This window comes from Falco peregrinus, chromosome 2 (assembly GCF_023634155.1).
Source record: "Falco peregrinus isolate bFalPer1 chromosome 2, bFalPer1.pri, whole genome shotgun sequence".
NCBI classification, from domain to species: Eukaryota; Metazoa; Chordata; class Aves; order Falconiformes; family Falconidae; genus Falco; species Falco peregrinus.
Genome location: NC_073722.1, coordinates 89,782,984 through 89,808,190, shown reverse-complemented (window position 1 = coordinate 89,808,190; position 25,207 = coordinate 89,782,984). Strand labels below are relative to the sequence as shown.

The following is a 25,207-nucleotide window of genomic DNA, read 5'->3' as shown; positions in this document are numbered from 1 at the left end:
CTTGAAGGGAACTGCTTATAATAGCCCTGAAATAAGCTCACTGCACACTCTGTTCATATGCAGGGGCCCTGGAGAAGTGCAGGTTACAGAGGGATTAGTAACAGGGCAGGTTTCAACAACAGATTGTTATGATGATTGGGCTGGGGGTGGGGGGGGAATAAGGGGGCCCTGATATCTGACGGGATGCTTTTGATAAATGAGTCTCCCACAGGCTGGAGTTATTCTTAGTAGGCATCTAGGAGGAGGCAAAGAGAAAAAGGAGTTGATCACCTGTTACCATGTAAACCAAATTCAATTCATCATATATTTTCTCCAGGAGACAAAATTTGGTTTCATGATGTGAAGGAACAGACCAGAAGGAATGCAGCTACAATTATATTCCTCTGTCATGCAAGTCTGTGCACAGGATTTAATCCTTTTATGCTAGGTCTGCATAAGCAGCAGCACAGATAACTGCTGTGCTAGGAGAACAATGTTCCCTTCCCCATAGGACAACAACAACATCAGAAGTCACTTAATTAGACTCTCAGGCCACTGAGCTTTTGGAACAGAAGCTCTGCCAATTAATCTTCCCTCATCTGCAGCAGCTCTTGTTCGGTTGGTTTTGGGTTTTTTTCAGTGTCCTTGGTCCATCATAATCACCTGCTGTTTGCAGAGCAAAATCTTCATTCTCTTTTTATCTTCTTCTTTTTCTTCTTCTTCTTCACAACACCTAGCAGCACTGAGTTCTCTGTATAATTGCTGTCCTGTCTCTCATGCTGTCCATTTGCAGACACTAACCCTGGCAAATCTTTGCAGATCTGTTCACACTCTGCTGGGTCTATTATTTTCTCTTGAATATTGTTCTCTCCCCCAATTTTCTTTTTCTTCTTTTTTTTCTGGCTGTGCTCTACACAGCCCTGACACTGATCCTGGCTGGAATCCTGGGACAGTGCAGGAAAAGCACTTTGCTTCAGAATGTCTGCAGCTGACACAGCAGCCTCCTGGTACCTTTGCCACTCTTGGTCACTGTCCATGTCACTAGGAAGTTAAGAAAAGGAAAAGAAGTTATGTTACACTTCTGACTTGAATTCACCCAAAGCACAGACAGCAGAGTAATCCAAGATGAGAACACCTGATAAACACCAAGTGGTTTTAGCAACACGTGCTCTGGGACTCCAATACCTACAGTTAGCATTTAACCAGTTTGAAGGCCACTGTGTTCTTTACGCATAGTAGGAGGGGAAAAGGCATCTACCACAAACATTTCTAGTACCCCAGCACTAAAAAAAGAAACAAAAGTCGGCTCTAGTCAAATATAGAGTCATAAATACACACTTCTTAAGCTTTCCAGCTTCCTATTCCCTTGTGAGAAACCCCACTACCTCCAAAATGTGGGATGTACCTCAGGAGCAGAACAGCTGACAACACCTCACCTGGAGCTAGATGGCTGTCTCCTCCTTGCTGCAGCACAAGGCTCTGATTTCCCAGTGTCTCCTGGGACAGAGGAAGAGAAGAGGCGAAAACCTAAAATATGTAAAGAGGAATTTTAGCCACAATATAAAACAGTGGTGAAAGCAATCAACAGCATTCTCACTGGGAAGCCTCACTGCTGTTATTGTATTGCTTGACAGCCATTACTTGAGACTATCTGGCAGAACTCAGGGCATGGAGATCACAGTTTTAAAGTAGTAGCCTTCACAGATAGCAGCAGAAATTCTTCTATTGCAAATGCTTATTAGTCAGTTGAGCATACAACTGGCAATGGACAGGATCCATCCCACTCCTCATCATTTAACTAACAATGTCACAAAACAGACACAATGACTGTGACTAGAACTCACCATCATCTGCAGAGTCAGACTGTTCCACAGAAGCTTGTGAAGGTTCTGATGAGCCCTTGGAGACAGTGATGAAACTAAAAGGAAACCACCAGTCAGATCTTAAACTGAACTAAAGTTGAGTATTTCTAGGAAACAAGACTATAGGGAGATGTTACATAGCTTCTTTCTTACTTTTTCTTAGCGAAGCTGTCTCACCTCCCCATTTTCAGAGCAGACCATGCCTTCTCTCCTCAGCAATGCATACCACAAGAATGACTTAAAACAAGCATTTCTAAAGCCAGTGCTAAACTCTTGTTCTCCAGGGTGATAGTTACATAGTAAATAAGTCAGCGGCAGCCCAGTTAGAGGCACGCTGCCAGCACAACCCTGAATTAGGTACTGGTTTAGGTTGCAAGAATAAATGAAAGATTCTTATGCCAGTCTTTAAATTATTAGAGTACTAAGGCACCCAAATTGTACTTTTTCCTCCTCACAACATATTCACCACAGAGGCAAATGGACACAGGCAGTGCTGCACAGGGAGCCTTTACCATAGAGGCACAACACATGGGCCAGGCTAGTTTACAGAATACTGGAAGTCTACAACAAATACAGGAATGAAGGAGACAAGAAGAGAAACAACTTCTCCCTACCGAGGTTGCACTCAGATCTTGAATTTCCTGGTTTTAGCACACAAAAGCATCAGTGTAGCTGACCCACAGAACTCCTTCAGTACTGCATGCCAATACCTGTCTAGCATTGCTCCCAGTTTCTTCGCAACATGTGCTCTGAACTCTGGTGTCGTCTGTAGCTCATTTCCGTCCTCATCATGACCATTCACCTCACGTCTGTATAATTAAAAATAATTCTCTCATTCAAGGCCAGTAACATTTGGTGCTCTCCTAAAGAGGAGATAAGGGACTGCAAAATCTCTGGCCCTCTAGTAATCAATAAATACTTGAAAGGGAAGACTGCTAAGAAAGATGGAAAAATAGCTCAGTAGTAACAGTTCAGTTCCCAGGAGGGAGTTAAACATTAGTCATCTCCATCATAGTTAGTAACTGGATGATTTTTCTCATTGAAATAGCCTACAAAAGCAAATAAGTGTTATCAGGACACCCCTTCTCTTGCATGTAGTTCCTGTGTATGTTGCCACAATTCATGTAAAACCTGCCCCAGGAGAAAGGGTTTTATTAAGTTGCTTGACTGACAGCCTTCGAAACTGAGCCTACAGAAACGCTGCAAATTTAGGTATGACAACATCACCTCCATTGCAAGGCTCCTAATTAAGCTGTTGCTTTCCAGCTGATGACTGCTTTCCTTTACAATTGCAACAGGTTTTTTTTGAAGAAAAATATTTTTTTAAAAAAATTATATGTAACTGTACTAATTCCTTCATAGGATACTTGCAGAGTTGGGAGATTTCTAACAGTTGAAACTAATGCTGTAACTGAGCACAGTAGTAAGTTTTCAACTTCTTTATTCCCCTACTGCTAGGGGATGAGAAATGTATTTTTAAAACCTATTAGCTTTTTCAGATTTAAGCATTATTTCAGATTAAGATTGGACTAATTTCCAAACCAGAATCGGCTCTTCAAGTAGAAAGTGTTGCAAGGCGTTAAGTAGCACAAATACAATACACTAATTTTTTCAGTCAGTGAGACAAGTCTGAAACCAAAAGCAAAAATACCTTAGGCTAGGCTGTGCTGGCTGCAACCGATCCTTTTTAAAGCCACCTGACAGAGAAAGAAGCAAAGGCAAGTTTAAAAGACCTGTGACCAGAACCCCTTTAAGCTCCCTTCTGGCACATGTGACTTTATAGGATAAAGAGTCATGCCTGGAAGGCAAACCATGCCCATTCACTGGGGAAAGCAGCTGTGGGCGGGAAGGTAAACCTTCCCCCGGCCATGCTGTAGCAGCGACCTGCCCGGGAAGGGGCTCGGGCCCAGCAGGAGGCCGCATATCGCCGGCAGGGCCGTGCCGTGCCGAGCCCCCTCCCAGAGACCCGCCACCGGTTCCCTGGGCGCCGGCGGCTCCGGCACCGCGACAGAGCAGTGCCCCCGCCTGCCCACCGCTCCCCCAGGGCAGGAGAAGCTGCGGAGGTGCCCGGCCCAGACAGGCGGGAGAACAGAGCCTAGCTGGCCGCCACCCCTCACCGCCGCGCGGCTCCACCCGCACCGCCGCCGCCTGCGCAGCGCAGTCCCAGGCGGCCTCCCGGAACCGCGCTGCCGCCTCGCCGCTGTTGTCCGAGTCCGAGTCCGTGTCTAGGCCCGAGCCACCCCTGGGCGCCGCCATGTTAAGGCGCGACAGCCGCGGTGCACGCTGGGCGCTGTAGTCCGGGCGCGGAGCATGCCGGGGCTGTGGGCAGCCGCCCACAAAATGACCGCGGCGGGGCTGCTCCTGCGTGAGCGCTGCGTTACCGTGAGCACCTCCAGGCCTTTCTGAATACGGTTTCTTCACCTCTCTGTGAAAGAGGCTGGGTGAAGGCTGTGTTCACAGGAGAAGCAGGGATGGTGGGAAGCAACAGTGCACCGTGGGCTGCAGGTCAGATCCTTCCAAAAACCGGGAAAGCTCAGGAATAAGCCTGTAACTGGAAGAAACTTTGAGAAACTGTGTGTCACGTGCAGAATTGTGAGATACCATGAAAAAGGCATGTTTACACTGGACATTCGTACTAGCCTTCGGTGAAGAGCAGGGCAGGCAGTGCTGCTGGGGCTGGTGCTGGTGCCAGTCTCGTCCCTGCTGAGAAACCCCAGCAGGGCAGCGTGGGAACCCAGGTGGCCTAGCCACTGTTTCCCACTCCCAGTCTTTGCATTTTCACTACTGGGAAGTATGGTGCCCACGGATGGGAAATTGCTGAAAGTAAACACAGCTTGTTTTCATGTCCATCTGTTGCTGAACAGCCTCCTTTCACGTGCTGTACAGGAAAATATCTTAATGTTTCTCAAACCTAACAGCTCACACAAAGTAAGAGTGAAATCCATGCCAGTGATACCAGAAAGCCTGTATTGCTTTCGTATTTGTACAGAGAGAAAGAACACCTGGCATTAAAGAATAAGGATGTGGAAAGAGTAAGCGACTGGAATAAAATTCTCAGCACTTCACCATGTTTTGTGACGTCTTTGAAATGGTAATCTTATTTCTTCAGAAATACCGACTGACAGCACTCTTGATTGTGGAGAGTCAGACATTCTTATGTTGTAGACAGCACAAAAGTCTTCTACTGTGAAAGCACGGGATAGGATGGGATCCATCTGCCATTAGGAGTTATCTTTCAAAACTACACACACCAGGTTCATTAAGATATGTAAAATGTATCAGGCAAAAATTATCTAATTCCCCCCACTTCTGGCAGGGGAAAGAAAACACACAGCTCCTCTGCCTGTGCCTTTTGCAACTGCTTTGTCTTTAAATATGGAATTAAAAGTTCCAAGGATAACAAATTGACCTCCACAATGGCATTACATCTTCAAGTCAAAAAAACTGAGGATTGTATGGGAGATGTTTTCTTTGGTGCTCTTACCCAGCTTGCCATGGTGGAGCTTTCATCTAAGCCTAACAATACTCTTCTGGCCATTTCCTTCTCACTGGCTGTTAGAGGGATGGGGATTTCTGTAACAGATTGTGACCGTGTTTCAGCTCAATTATTTGCCTTCACAGATGTCAAGTGCCAGATGCTTCAAAGCATGTTTACTCAAGTAGATCAAGCAAAGTTTGGTGTGCTTATGGGCTTACGGCAGTTTCCGAACATACAATCCAGAAAAAAACAGACGAATGCATGTCACACACCAGAAATAGCTTTATGATCTCCCACCTTTCTAGTGTGGTACTGAAAACAGAAACATGAAATGAGCAGAAGCTCTTGGAAACAGCTCTTGCTGAAAAGGCAAAAGGCCACAGACAGATAGGAACTGCTTCACATGGAAATTTCAAGGAAGGAAGAATATTCCCAAATATGTTTTAATACTGTTTTAAAATACCATTGGGTTGAAAATACAAGTTAATCAGGGAGAATTGATGAGAAAAATACCAAGAAGTTCAAGGACCTGGATTCCTGATACACGTATGACTTCTGTAATTAAGAATTTTATGAGGTTTGTGCGTACCATAAGTATCAACACTATGTTTGACAATCTTGTGACTTAAATAATGAAAAGTGAGTAAATCCAAGTGATTTATTCTTGTGCACACCACAAGAACGAACTGACAACCAGGGCAGAAGATTTTTCTAACTCCAAGCAATTACTGGCTACCGGCTACACTGAAGAATGATACACATACCACCATTAGAATACACATAAATATAAATGATATTTCTATTCCCATTATGCATGTGATATATAGCGCTCTGAAAGCTGATTTCTTAGCTTCAGTAAGGAAAGTATTCCCTTGCATCACTTATTATTGCCATTCAATGTAATTACTCTTTGCCTATGGGAGTAAATCTGAATGTCCCATGTATATTCTCCTGCTGACCTACTGTTGCAAATATGTCTCTTCCCCTCCCATTAACCTTAGCTGTAAACAAGATTAACATTTTCATTCTTTCCTTGTATACTACCCTTTCCATTCATCCAATCTTATTCATTGCCTGTCTCTGGATCTTTTTTGTTTTAAAAAGAAAACACTTGCTTTAAGTGCAACAGGGGTACTGTAAATAAGTCATTACAGAAATGTATAATAATATAATTCCATTCTTCTGAGACTTAAAACATAAATAAAATGTTGAAATTATCACTGGTCAGTGAAAATACTCCCTGGCTACGTTGTCTATGGCAGTAACTGTATTTCTTTTCAGATTGCTTTAGTTATCTTATGACACCCAAACAATAAAGCCTGTTCAGAGCATTACTTATTCCCATGATTATAATACCAAAAATCAACCTTTTTTTTACTTTTTATATGGAAATTCTTTTGATTCTAGACATACATGATGATTAGTCTGAGTTGGTCCAAACTTCACAAGCTCAACCTTGTTTTAATCAACATCTGGAGGATACCGTTTATACCTTTGGGGCCTTGTTAACTTATTAGATACAACACTGAGATGCCAATTTTTTGCTTGAATGCTGAAGCTGTGCCAAATTGTGCTGCTTTGCTGTCTTGTGGAAAATGAGAGATGGCCTGCTTTTTTAAAGACATTTTCACAGACAGCAAATACACTGCTAGCACGGTTTGGACAGCTTTACAATGTGTGCCCTAATGCTGCAAGCACCATAATTTTCCGGTAATATCTTTATCTTCACCTCAACTACCAACTTTCCAGTGTGATACATCAAGATGTAGGGCAACTCCAGCTGGGCTGCTGGCTGACCAATTTTGACACGTTTTTTGCCAAACCTACATGCTACTGAAAGCAGTATGAAGGCTCAGTACAGCTGTGTGTTTATATGGCTGAACACTTCGTGGATCACATGTTCCAACCGTCACACTAGAACTGTGTCGTCTCAGGTCACCTGTCAGTAAACAGACACTATCCTCGGTCTCCCCCTGAAATGCTCCCTCGACACTAAACTCCCTCCACTTCTTACCTTAACTATTCCCTCCTAAAGCAGGCCTTTAATGGGAGACCTTGCTTTAGGATTCTCCCATTCTCCACTGTGTGAAACAAGAAGTTTCGCACTGCTTTCTGCCTTGGTGTCCTCAGGAGTGGTGGGGTTCCCTCAGCACAGGGACAAAACCCTTCAGAGGTGCCTCAGTCACCTGTCTCGGCCCTGTCTGACCCACTCCTGCAGACACCAGGTCCCTTCCTCTCCCTCCCTTTTGTCCCCCTCTGTCTGTGGTTTCTCACAGCTGTGTCAGTACCTTTATAAAGCTGTTTCCATCCTGGAGATGCTCCTCTGCTCAGTTCCTAGCGCTCTGCACACACATTTGAAGTGTTTGTTTCCCTCAAAGCTGCCGCCTGCCTGCCTGCCTTCCCTCTTTGGGCCAAAAATTTTTTCCCTCATTTGCTGCCGTTGGCGAGACGAAGCTTTTGCTCTTTCCAGAGCCGGGCGTTTGGACACGGCCCCCGCAGCACCTCGCGATGAGCGGGCAGCCAAACTGCAACAGAAACAGAGCTGAAAGTCACCGGGAGCGCGCAGGCGGGGGTGACGCCGCCGGCTGCCGAGCGGGGGCTGAACGCGCCGCCAGCCCCAGCCGGTTCGCACCGAATCGGTTCCCTCGCTGAGGTAACAACCGGCCGGGGCGCCCGGCTGGGGGGCCGAGGGGGAGCAGGGCGGGCGGGCCGGCAGCGCTGACCGTCCGGGGAGCCCGGGACAGGCCTCGCCCGGCCCGAGCGCCGCCGGCCCGTTTCCCCGGAGGCAGCGCGGCGCGGCCCCGGCCGGGCGGAACGCGGCCCTGCGGCCCGGCGCGGCGGCGGGGAGGCCAGTCCCTTCCGCCAGGGCCGGGCTTCCGGGCGATCAGGTGACGGCGGCCGCTGGCAGGGGAGCGGCTCCGCGGCGGGGGGCTGCGGCCGGGGAGCAGCGAGAGCCGCTGGTGAGCCGGACGGATCGCGGCTGGTGGCGGGGCGGGGAGAGCCGGGGCCGGGCGGCGGCTCTGGGTCGCGAAGGGAGCGGGCCGGGCCGCTCCGCGCCGGGGGCCGCCAGAGGCCGTGCGTCCGTTTAAAACGAGCGAAGCGGGGGCGGGGGCGCCGCGGGAGCCCCGGCCTCGGCCGGCCCCGGTCGGCCCCGGTCGGCCCCGGTGTCCTGGTCCGGCGTGTGCCACCGTGGCTGCCGGAGCGCCGGCCCGGGGCCGCCTGCGAGGTTTGCCTGTGCAGCCCCGGTGCGCGGCGGCCTGCTGGTGCCCGGCGCCCTGGCAGCGCGGCCCGGCCCGCGGCCTCTGCCGAGCGGCGCCCGTTCGCCGCGGCTAGGTGGCTCAGGGCACGGTCACGGGGCGTTAGCTTCTGGTATGTGCCTTCGTTTATTGTTTATTTTCTGTTGGGAATCGCTTACTGCTTCTTAAATCACTAGTATTGTATTTTGACATTCTGCTGCTAGCCTGGTTAGCCCACTGAAAGGGCATTTAATATTTTACATAACGCTCCAAACCAGGAGAATGCTCAGGCAGTATTACCCAACTGGTTACGTCGGGTTTCTTTTTTTCTTTTTTTTTTTTTTTTATCCTTTGGACTTTATGAGGTAAGAGGATAAGTGTCTAGATTTGTGCAACGTTTTCATGGCGTCTATATTAGACTTTTATGGGATGGTTAAAAATTAGAATTACTTTAATTACCTGGGTTTGTTGGGGGGTTTTTTTGGTAGTTTGTAACAATGCCTTGCATTTGTGAGGTGCACTGACTCCTCAGAGCTGCCAGAACAGCCTTTCACCAGGGCTGTGATCCTGGAAGGCAACTGTAAGGCAGACATAGGTTGCAGCATCCCAGTTAACGAAATGAGGCCAAGCAAGGGCAAGTGGCTGATTTTGCAAGACCAAGCGATCACGCAGAGTTGTAGGCTGGGACCACTGCGTGGTAATACTGAAATGTGGGTCTGTGTTGCCTTAGGGGTTACAGGAAGTGAAAAGATGAACTCCAAAAATGGTTCTGGGGTGTTAAAATGTAACACGTTTGGGGGACGATAAAAAGCTAGTGAGAGGTAAAAAAATGACTGTCAAGAAGTAAATGTACTTTAGGCACTGTCAACAATTATCAACTAAGGTTACCTGTTCATTTTACTTGAAGTCTGGGCAACTGTAATAGGCTAAGAATTAGATTTTTGTTAAACTTAATCAGGTTATGTTTCTTATCGCTACAGTGACAATGTAATTTTAAGATGCATATGACAAATTTTATAAAATTAATATTAATATTAGAAGTTCTAAACCTAAAAATATTACTCGGAGTTTATATAAACACACCCACTTATAAGTTTTCCTGCTGATTTAAGCAGAAAAAAATTCAGAAACTAAATTAGAACTTCTTTTAGAAACAAACTAGATTTGGATTATTTCAATTTCAGTAATCCTAGATAAAGTAAGATTCATTCAGAAAGGAATATGGAAAAGTGTCTTTCTAGTGGAATTTTGGAGCATCCAACAATGCTGCTGTCTTTATTTCGTTGTTATGTATTAGATACTGCAAAGAGGAATAAACTTTGGAGTTTATTAATAAACTAACCAGAGCCTATATCCTCACCAGAAAATTTTCTCATTGCTTGTGAAGGAAGATTAAATACTTGAAACACCCTAATGTTGTAATGCTGCGAACATGTATTGTACAGCTGCTTCATACAGATGACATGAGCTTTGAATGCCTCTCTGTCTTTCTCAGGTTGAATTATTGTCCAGCTGCTATGCTTCCAGTGGATGTTTTTGTATGCTTTAACTTATGGTGGAAACTCTCCCAGTCTGTCTTGAAGTGTTTCTCTTGTATTGTTAGTCGGGTCAGTGTACTTGAGCAAATGCAGTCATTTTTCATTTGCTAAGCTCAGAAACTTGATCTTTTACAGTAGCCATTGGGCTCCCATTTTCCTGGTGTGCAGTTGTTCCCACTAGATTTATAGATTTAATTTTTAAAGTATTTGAGTAAAATGTATTTCTTGCTGCCTGTTAGTGAGATTTGTTCACAGTATATAGACCTTCCCAGTTTTCTGCATTTACTTCTTGCATGGACCTCCTGTGCTTTCAGTTGTCATGAAACTTTCACGTCCCAGTGTGTCGTCTGCTGCTCGGGGGTCCAGTTTCACCTTCTCTTTCAGCCATGCTTATTCTTTACGCAACTCAGTGGGATTTGGGCTAGATGCCTAAACATGTATCTTCACTTCCGTGTCTTCTTCATGCTCCACCAGACTTCTTTTATTTAGGAAGACAACGTGAAAATGGGTTCTTTGTTTCTTAACCATTCATCTATTGCCACCCTTGATTCTTGGATGTAGTAAATGTCAGTGATTCAGGCATTTTCAGAACAGCCTGTTGGGATATCATAGGGGTCATGATTTAAAGGAAATGAACTGCCAATACAGATGGCTTTTAAGTAACAAAGATGCTATTTTCCTGTCAATATCTAGAGAACAAAGAAGCAAGAAAGAAAATAGGGATGATGTTTGAACACTTGCAGTTAGATTACAGCTGGTTTGTATATCCTTTCACTTGTTGTTTGCTACTCATCATGCATCTAGGGTTGATTTGGAGGCCTGGTCTAAAGAACAATGGTTTAGCAAACTGGACTAGTATCTCTAAATTCTGTTTACCTAGCTCCAAAAGCCATGTTCTATACCGGTGTACTCACAGTCTTCATTCTGAACTCTAAATCGAAGTGAAAATGGTGTTGGTTTAGCCTGTTGTGTTGGTTGGTTGGTTGGTTTTGTTTCAGTTTGTGGTTTACTTCTGGTTTGTTTCTTTGGGGTTTTTTTCCCCTAAAAAAAATCTGTCTCAGAGTTTAAGTAGCTCAAGTGACATTTCAACAATTTTGAGCTTGTTCTACACTCAAAATAAGTTGAATTTTGCAGTTGAACTTCTACTTTAGGATTCGCTGACTATGCTCACAAGTGACACGATGTATGATTATCCAATGTAAGTTTAGCCATTGGATGCTGTTTCATGCTTGCTGTTTGTGTTTGTGCGGTGTGATTTGCAGATGAACAGACCCCAACAGCTCTTGTCATAGACCTAGTTATGTTAAAGGGTATTCCACGGACAAGAGCAAATGTTTGAGAAAGCTTTTCAGAGTAAGATTGATGATTTTTATTATTGTTTTTTGATATATTTTTGATATTTTAAATTGGCTACATCCTAATACGTCATCAGGCCCAATCAGCCTGTGGAGAGACAAAGAGGAGAGGATCCCAGTACAGACTTGAGGAATGACCACCTTCTAGGAGAGTAGATGCAGTGCCTGTTGCATTATATCGTTTTGATCTTTCTTCTGTCTCTGCTATCTTTATTCCATTACATTACTGATATTCCTATGGATTTCGCTATCATCCTTCTTCATAACTTAATGATTTATTTATTTTTCATTGTTACTAAAAGCTAAGGGGTTTTAAAGTAGGTGTTTCTGAAGGTACAGATTTTATCTTTTTCATGAGTCTCCAGATTTCTGGTGTCAAATATATGGAATTTAATTTGGAAAAAAAAGATATTTTTTTACAGTGGTTTTATGGACACAAAAATTATTTACCTCTTCTACATGCTTTCCTTGTGTTATGTGTCAAGATACAAGAGCCAGATATTTCTTGTGCCCATTCCATAAAATTACACTAGTGATTTTTACAACGTGTTGACCTCCTCTTAGTTTTAAGGTATTCTCAGTTTTGATATTAATTCCCAGCAAATATATATAGGTCCAAGTTGGTAAGTTTTCAAGCATTAAACTACTGAGCAAGATAGGCTGAAGATCCTTGTAGTAAGGATGTGTGAAAAATCCAAGCATCTCTAGCATATAGTTTGTGGGCTGGCAGCATTTCCATCTGCCTTGAACTAACACGCATTTTCATTTTGTACAACAAACTGTGTTGCTGCTGAGTGTAAATGAAATCATGATGTGAAATGCTAAGAGTCAGCACTGCTGAAAGCAATGTGTGTTGAAGTGCAGCATCTGTGAATACAAAGCTGCCCTTCTGGGACACTGCAAAATGATGTAACTGAGTGAAAAAGCTCTACAAAAATATATTTCACTTGCTGTAATTGAGTGTCTTCGTTGCAATACCTTCATTAGGCTTGAGTATTATGCTTTCTTGGCCGTGCAGTGGGATTGTATTTATGAAAAAAGCTGTTGACAAAACCAGCTAGAGATACTGAGGTTTTATTTTACTGCCCTGTACCTGTGCTTCAGCACTGCTACAAAGAGGGGACACTAAGGAAAGCATTTAATGCTTGTGGGGTAAGTTTGCCAAGAAGTTAGCTTCGGAGAAATTGAGGTTGCCCTTTTAAGATGCTTAACTGTTATTACACTTGCAAAAAGTTCAGATAATCACCTGTTTCTTTCTCACAACCTTGTCTAAGTATTCATATCCCTGCAGCAGCAACATGATATCAGAGTTTCATGAAAAGCACAGTGGAGTATTTTAAACATTTTTGTTTTGATGAATTAATTTCTGTAACTGCTGAAACTGTCTTAGTTCTTGGATTTAAAGACCTGTACTGGTAAAAGAGTTTCTGGAAATGTAAATGCTTTATGTTGAGTCTCAAAGTTTTAGGTACTATGGAATTTGCATACCAAGGAGTTAGACTGCAGAAGTTGTTGCACTGAAATAAAAAATGGTGGTGTTTGATAAATACGATGATGTTAATGAGAGGTGAAAGCATGTATGTAAAATTAAAGCACATTAAAATAAAATTTTTAATACTTCTGCATTACTACTAGATTGAAATGTTTGCGTTTGAAAGTACTAAAAATGTTTGATAGTTATATCAACATGCCGTTGTGATAGCAGCAATATACTGCTCATGAGACCAGTAAGTACTAAGCTACCTTTTCTTGCCATTATTATCATTAATACTCCAAATTAATGAACATTGAACTTAAAACTGTGCATTAAGTCTGTCTGTCCAAACTGTGAATTGCTACATGATTAAATCCTATTTCAGACTGCACTCACAGTTATAACTTGCATTGAATTTTTGGAAGAGCATGTATAACTAGGTGAGCTCATTCTTTCATAGCAGATGGCATTTATGAGAAAATGAAGATGGTTTTGTTTTGGCTGTGGATCTCAGTTGCTTATTGGTAACTTTAAAATACAGGTCACATACCAGCCAGGTCATACTACAGGACTTTAAAGTAGCTTAGTTTCTAAAAAAAGATCCCTCTTGGCTATGTTAAACTAAAACCATCAACAACAGGATTCAAGTGTTTCTTAGATAAATCACTACCAGTTTTGAACAGGACAAGAATACAATGTTATAATGCCAAAAAGTTGTTTGTTTTTGTGTTTGTTTTGTTTTATCACTGCTAGGATTCCAACAGGAAAATTTTCTTGAGCTTGTGTCTGGGTCGTTCTTGAGGATGGCAAGCAAAGGACCCACGACTTCTACATCAACAAAGAACTCCAATACTGGAGGGACCAGTGGCAGCAGTAGCAGTAATGGTGCTGGGGACAATACTAATCAAGACAACACTTTTGAATGTAACATCTGTTTAGACACTGCTAAGGATGCAGTTATCAGCTTGTGCGGACATCTCTTCTGGTAAGTATTCAAGCCCCCACAGATTAACCAGAGTGCCATATGTATCTCTGATCATATAAAAGCCTACGATTTTTGTAATTCTAAATGACAAATAAAATGAGGAAGGGCCATGGTTTTGGTTTAGGAGCAGTTTGGTCTTGCTCCTAAATTTTTTCTTTGCTCATGTTCCAGGGAGTGGGGTTTTTGTGTCTTTAAACTTCCTATACTTCTGGATTATTTTGTGAAAGCAAACAAACAAGTATCCCCACATAGTTCAGTGGTCATTGATACTGCTTGTTATGTGTGTTATTTGTACTGGCTGGTCTAGTATGAATATTGCGTTCAGACCTAAATTTGTTTCTAACCTGTGGATACCTAAACCTGCATCTGAAACTAGGTTCTGGAGGCCAAACTGTAGTTTTCATACTTCCTACAAGCTTGCTCTTTTTTTCCTTTTGATATCATTAAAAAAAAAAAGGAAAAGATAACAGGCTTTTACGTGTGGGCTATTTCTCTTTTCCCATGGTATTGCAGTTGTAATACTAACTTTTCAGTTCTTTGATCTGACAGGGGAACGTATCACACAAATATAATATGTGTGCAGCATTTCTTATTTAGGTAAATTGGTCTAGAATATACTCTTTCTTGAATGATAAGAAGTTATTAAAGATTGAAATGGCCAAATGTTTTGGGTTTTTTGGGGGAGGAGTATATTTTAACCCGGTAGGTTAAATTATGCTCTTTAATAAAACAAGACCTAAAAGAGCGTTTTAATTTTTTTCTGTGTAAATGTATGTAACCTCTGAAAATCGAGGGTTTTATTCTAGGAGGAGATAGAAAATCACTTGCTGATGGCATGTTAAGATAGGTTAAATTATTGCACAAAAGGATTTGGAAGAACAGAACCTTAAAAACAGCATGTATCTTGTCTGTACCACAGGACCACTTTGAAAGCAGATGGCTGTTTAGCAGTTTTATCTTGTAGCTTGCTCATTTGCCTCTGACCTTTTTTTAAGTTGCCATATTAATTTAATCTTGAGTACTTCTGTGTAATGAGAATTTCTCTGCCCTGAGCAACTGGGTCTGGATCTCAGTAGCTAACCCTGCTCTGAGCACCACGTGGGACTAGAGGCTCTCTGAGGTACCTTAAGTCCAGCCTGGGTTATTTTATGACTCTGTGAACGTGGCCAATGTTTTAGCTAAATGTCCCTTGCATAACTCCTTTTAAGATCCTAAAGTCTTCTTGCTGACGTTTGCAGCTTAGCTTAGGGATATCTTTCATGGTATCAGAAGAGAAAATCTGTACAGTAAATACTAAGATTAATTAAGCTTCCCTGTGGGCCTTTGATATGGACAAGGACCCAGGAATCAAAGGTGATACGCAGAGAATCACGTTAGCAACCTAGACTGCATAACCTGAAAGACCAGTGGAGATTGGTCTTGGACTGTGCTTTCAGAAATTATTTTAATAGGTGGTTATAGAACTGGCCCAGCTGGATTCCAGGATTCTGTTGTCTCCAAGCTGTGCCATCCACGGTACATGATACATTTGTTGGATCAAGTTGTCGGTAACTAATTCTGTTTTCCCCTCTTTTCCTGCTGCGTGAACAAATTGTCCTGGGAATGCTCACAGTTGGCCTTGTTTACACCAGGTAAGACAGGTTTCCTTTTACTTTGTCTTTCATCAGCTTATGTTTCTCAATAAAGCCCTTGGTTCTCTGGAGTATCCCCCTCTTCTCAAATGTGCTGCTTTCTCTCCAGGGCAATCGCAACCTGCTAATGCAACTTCATGCGCAACACCTTGCAATCTGCTCTTTCAGCAAAAATAAAACTGTTTCTGTTCCACTTGCCTCCCCCTGTTCAGTTTCTTAAACACTGAGTGTTCCCAATTTTGGTAGGCAGTTCACAGGGTATTAGTTTGCAGCCTTAAGTGCTGAGTGTACTTCTCTGCGTGTGTAGCATTTTATATTGTGGTACCATTATAGAAAAGGTAGATGAAAGGAAGGTATCTACACTAGCTCTTGGCCTATGCAGGACTGTTGGTACCATTTATTTATTCATGTTTTACTCCAGTGCAGTTCTGAATGTGTACACATCAGCAAGTAGATTGTACCAGAACAACAGAAAAAATGCCAACTCTACTTCGGAGAGTTCTTGACACTTATTAAAATGTTTTGCTCCATGGCTTTCTGAGAAATTGCTGAAGTCTCTCTGCCTTGCTGCAAGTGAGGTTTGCGCGTTGTGGTTTTCATGGTCTTTCACTAATTTTCTTGTAATTTTCTTCCTTTTAGTGGCTAGAGACCAGGCCAAACAGACAAGTGTGTCCTGTCTGCAAAGCAGGAATCAGTCGAGATAAAGTTATTCCTCTGTATGGAAGAGGTAGCACTGGGCAGCAGGACCCCAGGTAAGAAACTTAAATACAACTACTTTTATGTGAAAACTTAAGATTAAACTTCAGTTTAAGGTTTTAAGATTAAACTGTCAAAGTGCTGGATTCACAATTTGAAATACTTTGTCAAAAGAGAGATGGAACTGCCATTTCTGCCAAATATTTCTGGCTTTTTCAGGACCTGGATTTGCACACCTTATTTCTTGTTCAACTGGCAGTTTATTTCAATTTAAATTGGTTGCTAATTATCAGTTATGAGTGGCAGGTTGCAATCAATGTTATCTGACTGGAGAAGCTTATATAAATTGTTCATGTCCTCAGTTTCTAGACTTTGCAATAGGACTTTGTTACGCAAAAGTACAGTATCTTAATTCACGATGTGATGCTGAAGGTTCATAAACTGGGTGGTCTGTAACACAGCCCTGTGAGAGCGTGCTTTATGTTTGTTCTGTCTTATTAGCCAGGTTATTGCAGATACTGTTGTCATGTATCCTTGCACTTGAGCTAATTTCACAACTTCCTGCAGAGAGAAAACTCCACCACGACCCCAAGGACAGAGACCTGAACCAGAGAACAGAGGGGTAAGTGAAGAAACAGGCTTGGGCAAATCAGTTGTTTATATTGATGGTGGTATTTACTCATCCTGGAGAACATAATGTGTGCATGAGATCCTGTGTGAGGATCCTATAGTTTACATTCCTTACTCATTCCCAGTAGGTTGTTCATGAATAATTGATATCTGTGATGTGGCAGAAGATTCCGTGCCTGTAGTACTCCTTAGCATCCCAAAGAATGGGCTAACTTGAATTGTACTTCATGAAAACAGCTCTGTGTGGCATCACTGGAAAGGCTCTCCATACTTGATCATTCTCCATATATAAATACAAGGAACGCTTTGCTTTGAAAATTCTTTGTGGAAGTATATTTCTGTCAAACTATACTTGTCATGGCAGTGTATAATCCATGTGAGAACTTACGTTTTCGGCACTGATGCCTGCTTCTAGCATTTCTGTGGGATGTTCCTGTACCATGGCATTACAAGAGAAAGAATGTAGATATCTCTTGGATACTTGTCAATTTGAAGAGGGATCTGTGGTTTTATTGAGGAGATTGCATAGGGTGAATGTAAACAGCAGCTTGCGTAGGTTGAACAGATGTGGGAGTAGCCACTAGGACAGACCACAGTGTTCTTTAGCATGATGGCAGTGAGCATGACCTGATGAAACAGTTGCATGTTTCTGTGTAACTGTGCCTAGGGTCCTTGGAGAGTGTTTGTATACCTCACGCTTCAAGCAAACAACTCTGCTGGGTGTGAATAAGGAACATTTCTGTACTGTATGTATTGGGAGCTCAGTTGTTCTCTCTCGCTAGGGAGTTGCCTTCTTATTAAATCAGCTGCTATACCTCATTTGAACCTTTTAGCTACTGCTGCCCTAAGTCAGAGGAATCTGGTATGAAGACCTAGCAGTAGTGATGCTGCCCTCCTGTCTCTACAGGTGCAGGACCTGCCATGCAGAGTGCTTTGCTGTCACTGATAGTTAATGGCAAAAAGCTTGAGAAGAGTCATAGTCAAAAGACTTAACTCCTCAAATCAAGGATCAACCCAGAAATGTCTGGCTCTTGTTCTATGGGTGAAATCACCTTTGTCCTCTCACTGTTCGGAGGTGATAGACCAGAGGGTTTTTCAGAATTGGTATCACACTTTTAATTCTGAGACAAGAGGACAGTTTGCTGGATCACAGAACTGTGAGCTCTCCATAGTTTTTAAATGTGAGACAACTACTTAAATTCATATACAGTTGGTTCTTAAACAGTGCACTGCTTTTATACAGTAGGATTCATCTTGATCCAGAAGATTAATCTTTTGACTTGATGTGGTATTTTAGTCTGGAGCCTATAGGGGTCAATGTTGTTGCATTGTAACTCTTCCTTTTTTCCTCCTTTCCTTATGTCTTGCATTCCTGCCCCAGATGACTTTATCTGCCACCTTAATTAGAGTCCCCCTGGTAATTTATTTTTTTTGTACCATTATTCTGTATAATATTCTATGCATCCCACTGGCAATTTATCACTGTACTGAATGTTTAAATGATGCACATGTATTGTGAAAATCCATGCAGGTAATTTTTTTACAATGCCTTTCATATAGTTATATGGCTAATAGCTGTTAGTACAGAATTATTTGTATGTTGTTAAGACATTCCAAATAGAATTGGTAGTGTTAATTTTGATATATTGTCAGATACGTATTATTTTAAGTTGAGAAACTTTACAGAATTGCTTTTGTTAATTTGTGGCCTTCAAGCAAGCATGGTTCTTAGTTTTCATTTTCTCAAACTTTTGGGTTGCACTGGCAAGTTTACTACTGTGTGAAACATTTTAAAACCATGAGAACTAAGGTGGTATTTAACAACAGTGTGGCAGACTGAAAGCTGCCAGACAGCATGGTACTCCTTCAGCTCTCTTCTGTTGCTTTGTTCTCTGCAGGGATTCCAGGGCTTTGGGTTTGGCGATGGTGGCTTCCAAATGTCATTTGGAATTGGGGCGTTTCCCTTTGGTATATTTGCAACAGCATTCAACATAAACGATGGGCGACCTCCTCCAGGTACAATGCATCCTATCTCCTCCAAGAGTCCTGTCACAAACAGATTTTTAAAAACTCCCTTGTAACTTTTAAACAAATAGCCTGCTAAACGACAAAACTTTCTGAAAAGTAAAGTAGATCAGTGTTATAAACAGAAACACAGAATGAGGGAAACACCCAGTAGAGAACATAGTCCATGGCTTACACGTTTTATACAAGTGCTTATATAAAAACCAAGTTTGTCACTTCCATACGATCTGCTGAAGGCCCTCCTGAGAGGACAGTAGAACTGGAGAGGAACAGTGGCACTGGAGACTTTTCTCCTTTAATTCAAATGCCTCCTCTGGTACTTCAGTGAACTCCTTCTGAGACAAATTGGACCAGAGTTTCTAGTAATAATAAAAAGGAGTCAGTAAGTGCGTATGAAGGAGACCTGTATTGTGAAAACAGCAGGGAAGGACTGTTTTCTGAAAGATGAGAAGGAGAAAGTTAAACTGGTGCTCTGTAAATAATGACAGCAGAGATTGTTCCTTTCTCAGAAATTTATCTCTGAGACAATCGTCTGTATTCCACAAGAAGTAACTTTCTGGTGAAATGATTTCACTGTTTTTAATTAAGAAAAAACAGTTGGGTTACTCCAAGTAGTGGCCTTCTCCCTAGAAATTAGGTAATCCCCAGAAAACCTCCTCTCCATCTGCACTGTAGACAAACTGAGTCTACCTGTTTTGAAAAAAGAAAACCTCCTGGCCAGGTTTTTCTGGACTTCCTCTGTGAGAGGTTGTGCTGGTAGATCTTCACCATACCATATGGCTTAGAAATTATGAGAAACAGAATGGCATTCTTCATGTTACACCTGTGGTGCCAAGGAGCTGTGCTGTCCTTGGGTCAAATTAACTTGCCTGTAAACTATACTTCACCGTCCATTGAAAATTTGTGTGGAGGTGTGACTGAGCTAAAGAGTATGTAAATATATGCTGTTGTAACAGCCATAATTTAACAAACTTCTTTATCTGCTTCTCATCTGTGGATTCAATACAGCAGTTCCAGAAAGGCATGTCTTGAGCTTTAGAGCTCACATGCTTTTCAGCAGTTCCCTTGGTCAAGGCTACACAGGCAGCTTTGACTGTTGTACCATTTCCTTATTCAGAGATCCTTCACCTTGATGGGGGGGAGCGCTCAAGTTAAAGCTCCTTGGGAGGGAAACCATGAACAGTGAAGTTGGCTCAGCGCTGTCCCCAGAAGCACTGTGGGCAGACCTGCCTGTACTCTGGCACTTGGAGCTGCCTGCTGCTATTAGTCATGAGCAGGTTTACCATGAGTCCTGCTTCAGGGAGCTGAGGCTTGTCTTCCTTCTGATCTTCCTGTATGGCTGGCCAGTCTGAGGGTAGGAAATAGCAAGTTTCTCACCAATTAGATTCCTTGCATATCTTTCAATTTATGAATATACTATGTTCAAAATATACGTGATTCTGGAGAAGAGGAAGGAGCTGAACTGTATTGTTTTTGTGTTGGTTTTTTTTTTACTTCCTGTTTTCCAGCTGTTCCAGGGACTCCTCAGTATGTGGATGAGCAGTTCCTATCCCGCCTCTTCCTGTTCGTGGCTCTGGTGATAATGTTCTGGCTGTTGATCGCATAAATCTTTTCCATTATTCTGTATATTCATGGCCAGCAAGGCCACTGAAACAGTTACAAACTGCATCCCCATCCCATTTTAAACCTCTTGGTGTCTGGTTCCGTAGCTAACTATGGCCTTCAGGAATTGATGGTACCACAGCACAATGAGGAATTTCGCATTTTGTACCAGAGTTGGAAATTAAACATTGGTTAAAAAGCGTATTTCAGCTCAGCTATCTTGTACAACAGGTTCCTGCTACAAACCATGGGCCTAGCTTTGAGCTCCGCTCCTAAAAGGAGTGCTGCTTTGAAATCCTGTGCCAATAAGTGACACCAGGTTTATGTGAAAAAACAGTTGCCCCAAGGTAGACTGGGCAGGTAAAGAAACTTCTGCAGTGTGATCAGTGTCTCATGTTTGGCAACCACGATGGATCTGCCAGAGCTGCGGATGTTATTTAATGTCTTCACATCAACATCCAAACTTCTTCAGGAACTCTTCTGCAGCACTGCTGAGACTCTTTGGGCACAGCACGTGATGCAAATAGAACCAGGTTTGGAGATTGGTTCCTTTTCTTGCTATTATTTCCTGGTGTGATGGAAGACCCCTCCTGAAGCGGTTCTAATGGCTGTTAGAAGAAGGGATACAAATTTATGCTGCAATTTTTTAAAGCCTGAATTTGCTGGAGCCAGACACTGGAAGATTCTCTCGTTGTGGAGCTGGGTGGGATTGCTGAACAGTACAATGCACCTGTCTGCCTCACCCAGCCCAGTTCCTCACTGACAAAACAGTGTTGTCTTCCTTGGTTCTGCGCAGCGGCCTGTGGCTGCACTCATGGATAATCCCCTTACAACCTTGTCACTGTAGCTACGTTTATTCTTCCTGAGGCTTTGAGACTTCCTACACAAGGTCATGTACTCGAAATAAAATCCTATTACAGATCTGAGATCAGCTCGTTTGGGGAGAGGAACAAAAGGCATCTTTACGTGTGTTTTGAGGTTAAAATTGTCAAACTGTAAAATTACACAGGAAAAATGAGATCCTGCCTTTGCTAGCCTATGCTACAGTAGGGAACGTTTGGAAGAGCTGCTCTCTACACGTGCATACAGCTACTCTATGCCATAGCAGAATGGCTGTAGTGCAAGAGTCTGCAGTATCTACCAAAGACGTTAATTCAAAGTGCTGGAGAAGACCACAACCATTTATGTGCTGAGGGGAAAATATTTTAGAAGGTGAGTGCTCTGCAGCCATTTTGGAATCCTGTTGGGTCTACAGCTTTAAAAGAGTACTCCTGATGTATTTGTGTAGATTCCTTCAGAACAGCAGATACGAGAGATTCCCTAGCAAGATGAACAGTTTTAATATTTCTCTGACTAGGTAATTCCATTTTTTTTTTCTCTTTAACATTTTTAGATTATTTTGATTCAGGTCACTGATAGTCATGATGATTTCCTGCAAGGTGAATATTGTGACTTCCCTGGTAGTAGACAGACAACTGACGAAACAAATCAACTCATAGAAACTTTGTTTCAATAGCTGGGGTTCTTCTAGTGTATGGATGAGGTTCCTGGGCAGGACACCTTAATTGTTGTAGAAGCTTATTTATGTAATTGTAAACTGTTCACTTTTAGTATCAAGACATGGGATGACTGAAGTTTTACTTGCCAACCTCCAAAATTCCACTTGGCAAGTAGAACATTGCAAAGCTTCTTGCGGTGTTTTACCACATCTAGTCAAAATTACATCCAATTCGATGATAATGTGGCAGAATATATCACTCAACTATAAGTAGTTGAAGTGGTGCTTCAACTTTTGTTGTGTGGCACTTTTGAGAAGCTTAACTTCTTCTGCATGTGGTTCTTCTCAAGTGCGTACCTTGGTAACTAGGATCCTTTCTAGGAGAAAGGCTGTTTATTGCGTTCTTGTGAGCAACGGGCCGTGGTACAACGTCGCGGCTTGGATTTCCTTTCATGAGCAGGCAGCACCACCTGCTGATGGAAAAGGAAAGTTCGTGTGATAGCAAACGGGATGGTTTTCCTTCTCCTTTTTGTATCGGGAAAGTCGATGCTAAGAGCAGAGGTTATCCAGGGAGGAGTGGGGTATCCCTTTAAAGCCTTTTTCCGATAATGAGGACAGAAAAGTGACTGTAATAGATTCAAGAGGTATTGAAACTATAAATAACACTTATGTTTTCAAATACAGAATTTTAATGGCTTTGGGTTTTTCCCCATCTATTGATTGGAGACAGAATGGATTTAGATGGAGGTAGCTGCAGAAACATGACTGAGTCCTTATTTTCTGGCAATCCAAGAATGAAATAGTCCAAAAGTGTTAACGCTTTCATTCCTACCTTTTTCTCGGTGTGCTTTTTGTATTGTACCACTCCCCCTCCCGTACTCTGACTGCACACAGCCTGTAACGGCTCGTTTAGTGCATTACCATTGCCGTTCACTAATTTTCACTGTTGTGAAAGTGATTTAGAATTAAAAAAATGGTTTTACATTGACCCGAGCGTACCACTGTTTTTGTGCTTCGCCGACGGACCAAGGCGAGGCGCCTGCCCGAGGCCTACCTCGAGGGTGGGGAACCCGTCGCTGGTTCGTGCCTCAGGAGAGACGGGGGCTTGCTGCTCCCTCAGCGGGAGCCAGGGGCGTCCCGCGAGCGGCAGCGGGCCCGGCGCAGACGTAGGCCTCCGCGGGGAGAGCGGCCGGGCCCGCTGCCCGCCACGGCACGTGGTGGGAGGGACTGGCAGCGGGGCGGCGTTATCATTGGTCCTCGCCGCGGAAGGGACGGGACGATGGCCGCGGAGTAGCGCGGTGATTGACCTGTGGCTGTGAGGGGGGCGGAGTGCCGATTGGCCTGCGGCGAGGGGAAGGGCGGGAGCGAGAGGCTGCCCTCGGGGCGGGGCGCAGCGCTGAGGTAGCGAGGGGCAGAGGGGCGGGGGCGCGCGCGCGCGAGCGCGCTCCCGGGCCAGGTGCGGAGCGACCCGCCGCGCGTTCCCTGGCGCCGGGCGCGGGCGGGCCCGGGGCGGAGGCGAGGCCGGCGCGGGATGGAGGCGCCGCCAGGTGAGGGGCCGCCGGTGAGGGGCCGGGCCGCGCCTCCGCGGTGGGGGCGCGTACGCGGCGGGGCCGCGGCTGTCCTCTCCGCCTGGGCGGCCGCTACGCGGGCGCGGCTCCGCGGGGCGGCAGGTGCGCGGGGCGGGGGCCTGGCCCGCCGCGGGACTTCCTCGGCCTGCGCCCGGCCGGACGCTGCCCCTGCCCCGGGGGCCGTGTGGGAGCCGGCGGGCGGGCCCGGCGGGCGGTCTCCGCCGCTTCGCGGCCCCGGTGCGGCGGTGGGGCGGGTTCCCGCCCCGAGGGCGGCCGGGCGCCTTGGAGGCAGCTCCTCCTGGGCCCGGCTCCCGCGCTCGCCCCGGCTCGGGTCTGGGTCGCCCTCTCGGCCGCGGGGGCTGGCCGGTGCCCGCCGGGGCTGCAGGAGCCGCTGGTTTTGGCCGCTGCGGCATCGCTGCCGTCCTGGGGCACCCGCCAGCCCTGTTACATGGGCCGTGTCCCTGCGCCTTTCCCTTCCCGCTGTTTCCTGCTCGGTTCCGTTTCCGTCCCTTCCCCGGGATACTGAACGGATTTCGGTTGGACATAGAGCTGCAACTTGCCGTTGGGAGCCCGCTTAACCAGCTGTGGCACTGCACCTGGAAGCAGGGTGGCTGCTGCCTGGAGTTGGGAAGCTGATGGGTAAAGCTCCATCGTGCGGGAATTTGCCTGTTGCTTTCAGTCAGCTGTGGCGCAGCCGTTATCCCTAAATCCCTGTAAATGGGATCTGCTGCTTGTGTTCACGTTTGCATCTCGTGCTGGTGGCACCAAGCAGGAGGCGACGGAGCTGTGGGGTGTCTGGGCTGCAGGCGGTTTTGGCTTGCGGAGTGGCAGCAATTCCAGAAGTTCCACTGACTTCTAAGGCTTGCACTGCTCGGAGGGAAGAGTGTCTGCTGCCTTTGCACGGAGCCACGGGCACACGTGGCTTTGCCTTTTATTTCCAAGCCTGTTTGCTGTGCTGAAAAGCAGTTTGCTTTATAGAAGAACGTGGGTGATGCCAGCTTTTTCCAAGTTTCTCCCCCTAACCCTTGCTCTGTTGTGCAGATCTGAGGTCAGGTGCAGTTCTCCGTGCCCCAGATAGCAGGAGGGTGCAGACACGCTCTCAGGTGTGGCGGTGGTGCTTAGCTGGAAAGTGAAGTAGCAACCAGATGTCACATTTGAATGAATCCTCTCTAGCCCTGTAGTCTGCACGGAGACCTTTATGGGTATTGCCAGTCTGCTGGCAAGGGTGGTGCTTGCTTGTGGCTGAGCAACAAGTTTTTTCTCCAAAATACAGCTATCCATGTAAAGCGTACAAGAAGATCTTCACCTTGGTTAATTTTAAACATCATTGACCTACACAGTGGGGTAAAAGTACATAGAAGGCTGGTGGCTTCTGTTTCGTGTAACTTCAAGGAACTTAACCTTGGTATCAACTTGCCTGAGCAACTACCAAGTTTCAATGTTCTTTGGAAAATGAAGTCCGTGGTTAGTGGTTTTCCTTCTCGAAGTCCACTTCTTTCCTTATGCAACCTTACTGCAAGTAAACTTTTGGTAACAGGAAGAAACAGGTTTGAGATCTGCCCAGCTATGTGACATGGTCCTTACGCCATCCTGTGCTCATCCGGATCCTTGACTCTCTTTTTATGCCTGCACTGCTGCTTGGATTCTGGA

The 25,207-nt window shown here is 44.5% G+C and overlaps 4 protein-coding genes and 1 long non-coding RNA gene across 7 annotated transcripts in view; 2 read left to right on the top strand and 3 right to left on the bottom strand.

Annotated features, from left to right (window-relative positions):
* SPPL3 (signal peptide peptidase like 3) overlaps window positions 1-669 on the bottom strand; it is an 86,782-nt gene extending 86,113 nt beyond the window's left edge. The window contains exon 1 of the mRNA XM_055795843.1: window positions 271-669. The gene's annotated coding sequence lies outside the window, so the exon portion shown is untranslated. The remainder of the gene's footprint in view (window positions 1-270) is intronic.
* A 215-nt stretch (window positions 670-884) lies between these two features.
* C2H12orf43 (chromosome 2 C12orf43 homolog) lies at window positions 885-3,945 on the bottom strand. Its single transcript, XM_055795864.1, has 6 exons — window positions 3,493-3,945; window positions 2,552-2,650; window positions 1,824-1,897; window positions 1,416-1,506; window positions 1,169-1,262; window positions 885-1,020 (listed from the first exon to the last, which is right to left on the bottom strand). Exons 1-5 carry the CDS (start codon window positions 3,762-3,764, stop codon window positions 1,178-1,180), a joined length of 621 nt encoding a protein of 206 aa, XP_055651839.1. The 5' UTR covers window positions 3,765-3,945; the 3' UTR covers window positions 885-1,020; window positions 1,169-1,177.
* A 3,885-nt stretch (window positions 3,946-7,830) lies between these two features.
* On the top strand, window positions 7,831-22,977 carry RNF185 (ring finger protein 185). Of its 2 annotated transcripts, none has more exons than XM_055795866.1 (7): window positions 7,831-7,972; window positions 13,676-13,907; window positions 15,520-15,538; window positions 16,178-16,290; window positions 16,802-16,856; window positions 18,763-18,880; window positions 20,398-22,977. In XM_055795866.1, the coding sequence occupies exons 2-7, from the start codon at window positions 13,726-13,728 to the stop codon at window positions 20,493-20,495; spliced, it is 585 nt and encodes a 194-aa protein (XP_055651841.1). In that variant the 5' UTR covers window positions 7,831-7,972; window positions 13,676-13,725; the 3' UTR covers window positions 20,496-22,977. The 2 variants fall into 2 exon arrangements, with proteins under 2 accessions (XP_055651841.1, XP_055651840.1); XM_055795865.1 differs by lacking the exon at window positions 7,831-7,972 and adding an exon at window positions 8,153-8,279.
* LOC114011046 (uncharacterized) lies at window positions 18,736-23,279 on the bottom strand. Its single transcript, XR_003552788.2, has 2 exons — window positions 23,044-23,279; window positions 18,736-18,910 (listed from the first exon to the last, which is right to left on the bottom strand). It is a non-coding gene; the product is annotated as an uncharacterized LOC114011046 (long non-coding RNA).
* A 107-nt stretch (window positions 23,280-23,386) lies between these two features.
* LIMK2 (LIM domain kinase 2) overlaps window positions 23,387-25,207 on the top strand; it is a 32,405-nt gene continuing 30,584 nt past the window's right edge. For both annotated transcript variants that reach the window (XR_008745785.1, XM_055795837.1), the window contains exon 1: window positions 23,387-23,536. Coding sequence is in view for 1 of the 2 variants with exons in the window: in XM_055795837.1 (XP_055651812.1) it covers window positions 23,521-23,536 (16 nt within the window). In the remaining variant the exon portion in view is untranslated. The remainder of the gene's footprint in view (window positions 23,537-25,207) is intronic.

Excerpts from the sequence above, each read along its gene's own strand:
- RNF185 (XM_055795866.1), top strand. The coding sequence starts at position 13,726 with ATGGCAAGCAAAGGACCCACGACTTCTACATCAACAAAGAACTCCAAT. Across the intron at positions 16,291-16,801 it reads ACTGGGCAGCAGGACCCCAG|AGAGAAAACTCCACCACGAC; the intron begins GTAAGAAACTTA and ends AACTTCCTGCAG. Across the intron at positions 16,857-18,762 it reads CTGAACCAGAGAACAGAGGG|GGATTCCAGGGCTTTGGGTT; the intron begins GTAAGTGAAGAA and ends TGTTCTCTGCAG.
- C2H12orf43 (XM_055795864.1), bottom strand. The coding sequence starts at position 3,764 with ATGCGGCCTCCTGCTGGGCCCGAGCCCCTTCCCGGGCAGGTCGCTGCT. Across the intron at positions 2,651-3,492 it reads CCAGCACAGCCTAGCCTAAG|ACGTGAGGTGAATGGTCATG; the intron begins GTATTTTTGCTT and ends TTAATTATACAG. Across the intron at positions 1,507-1,823 it reads GTCTGACTCTGCAGATGATG|GTTTTCGCCTCTTCTCTTCC; the intron begins GTGAGTTCTAGT and ends TACATATTTTAG.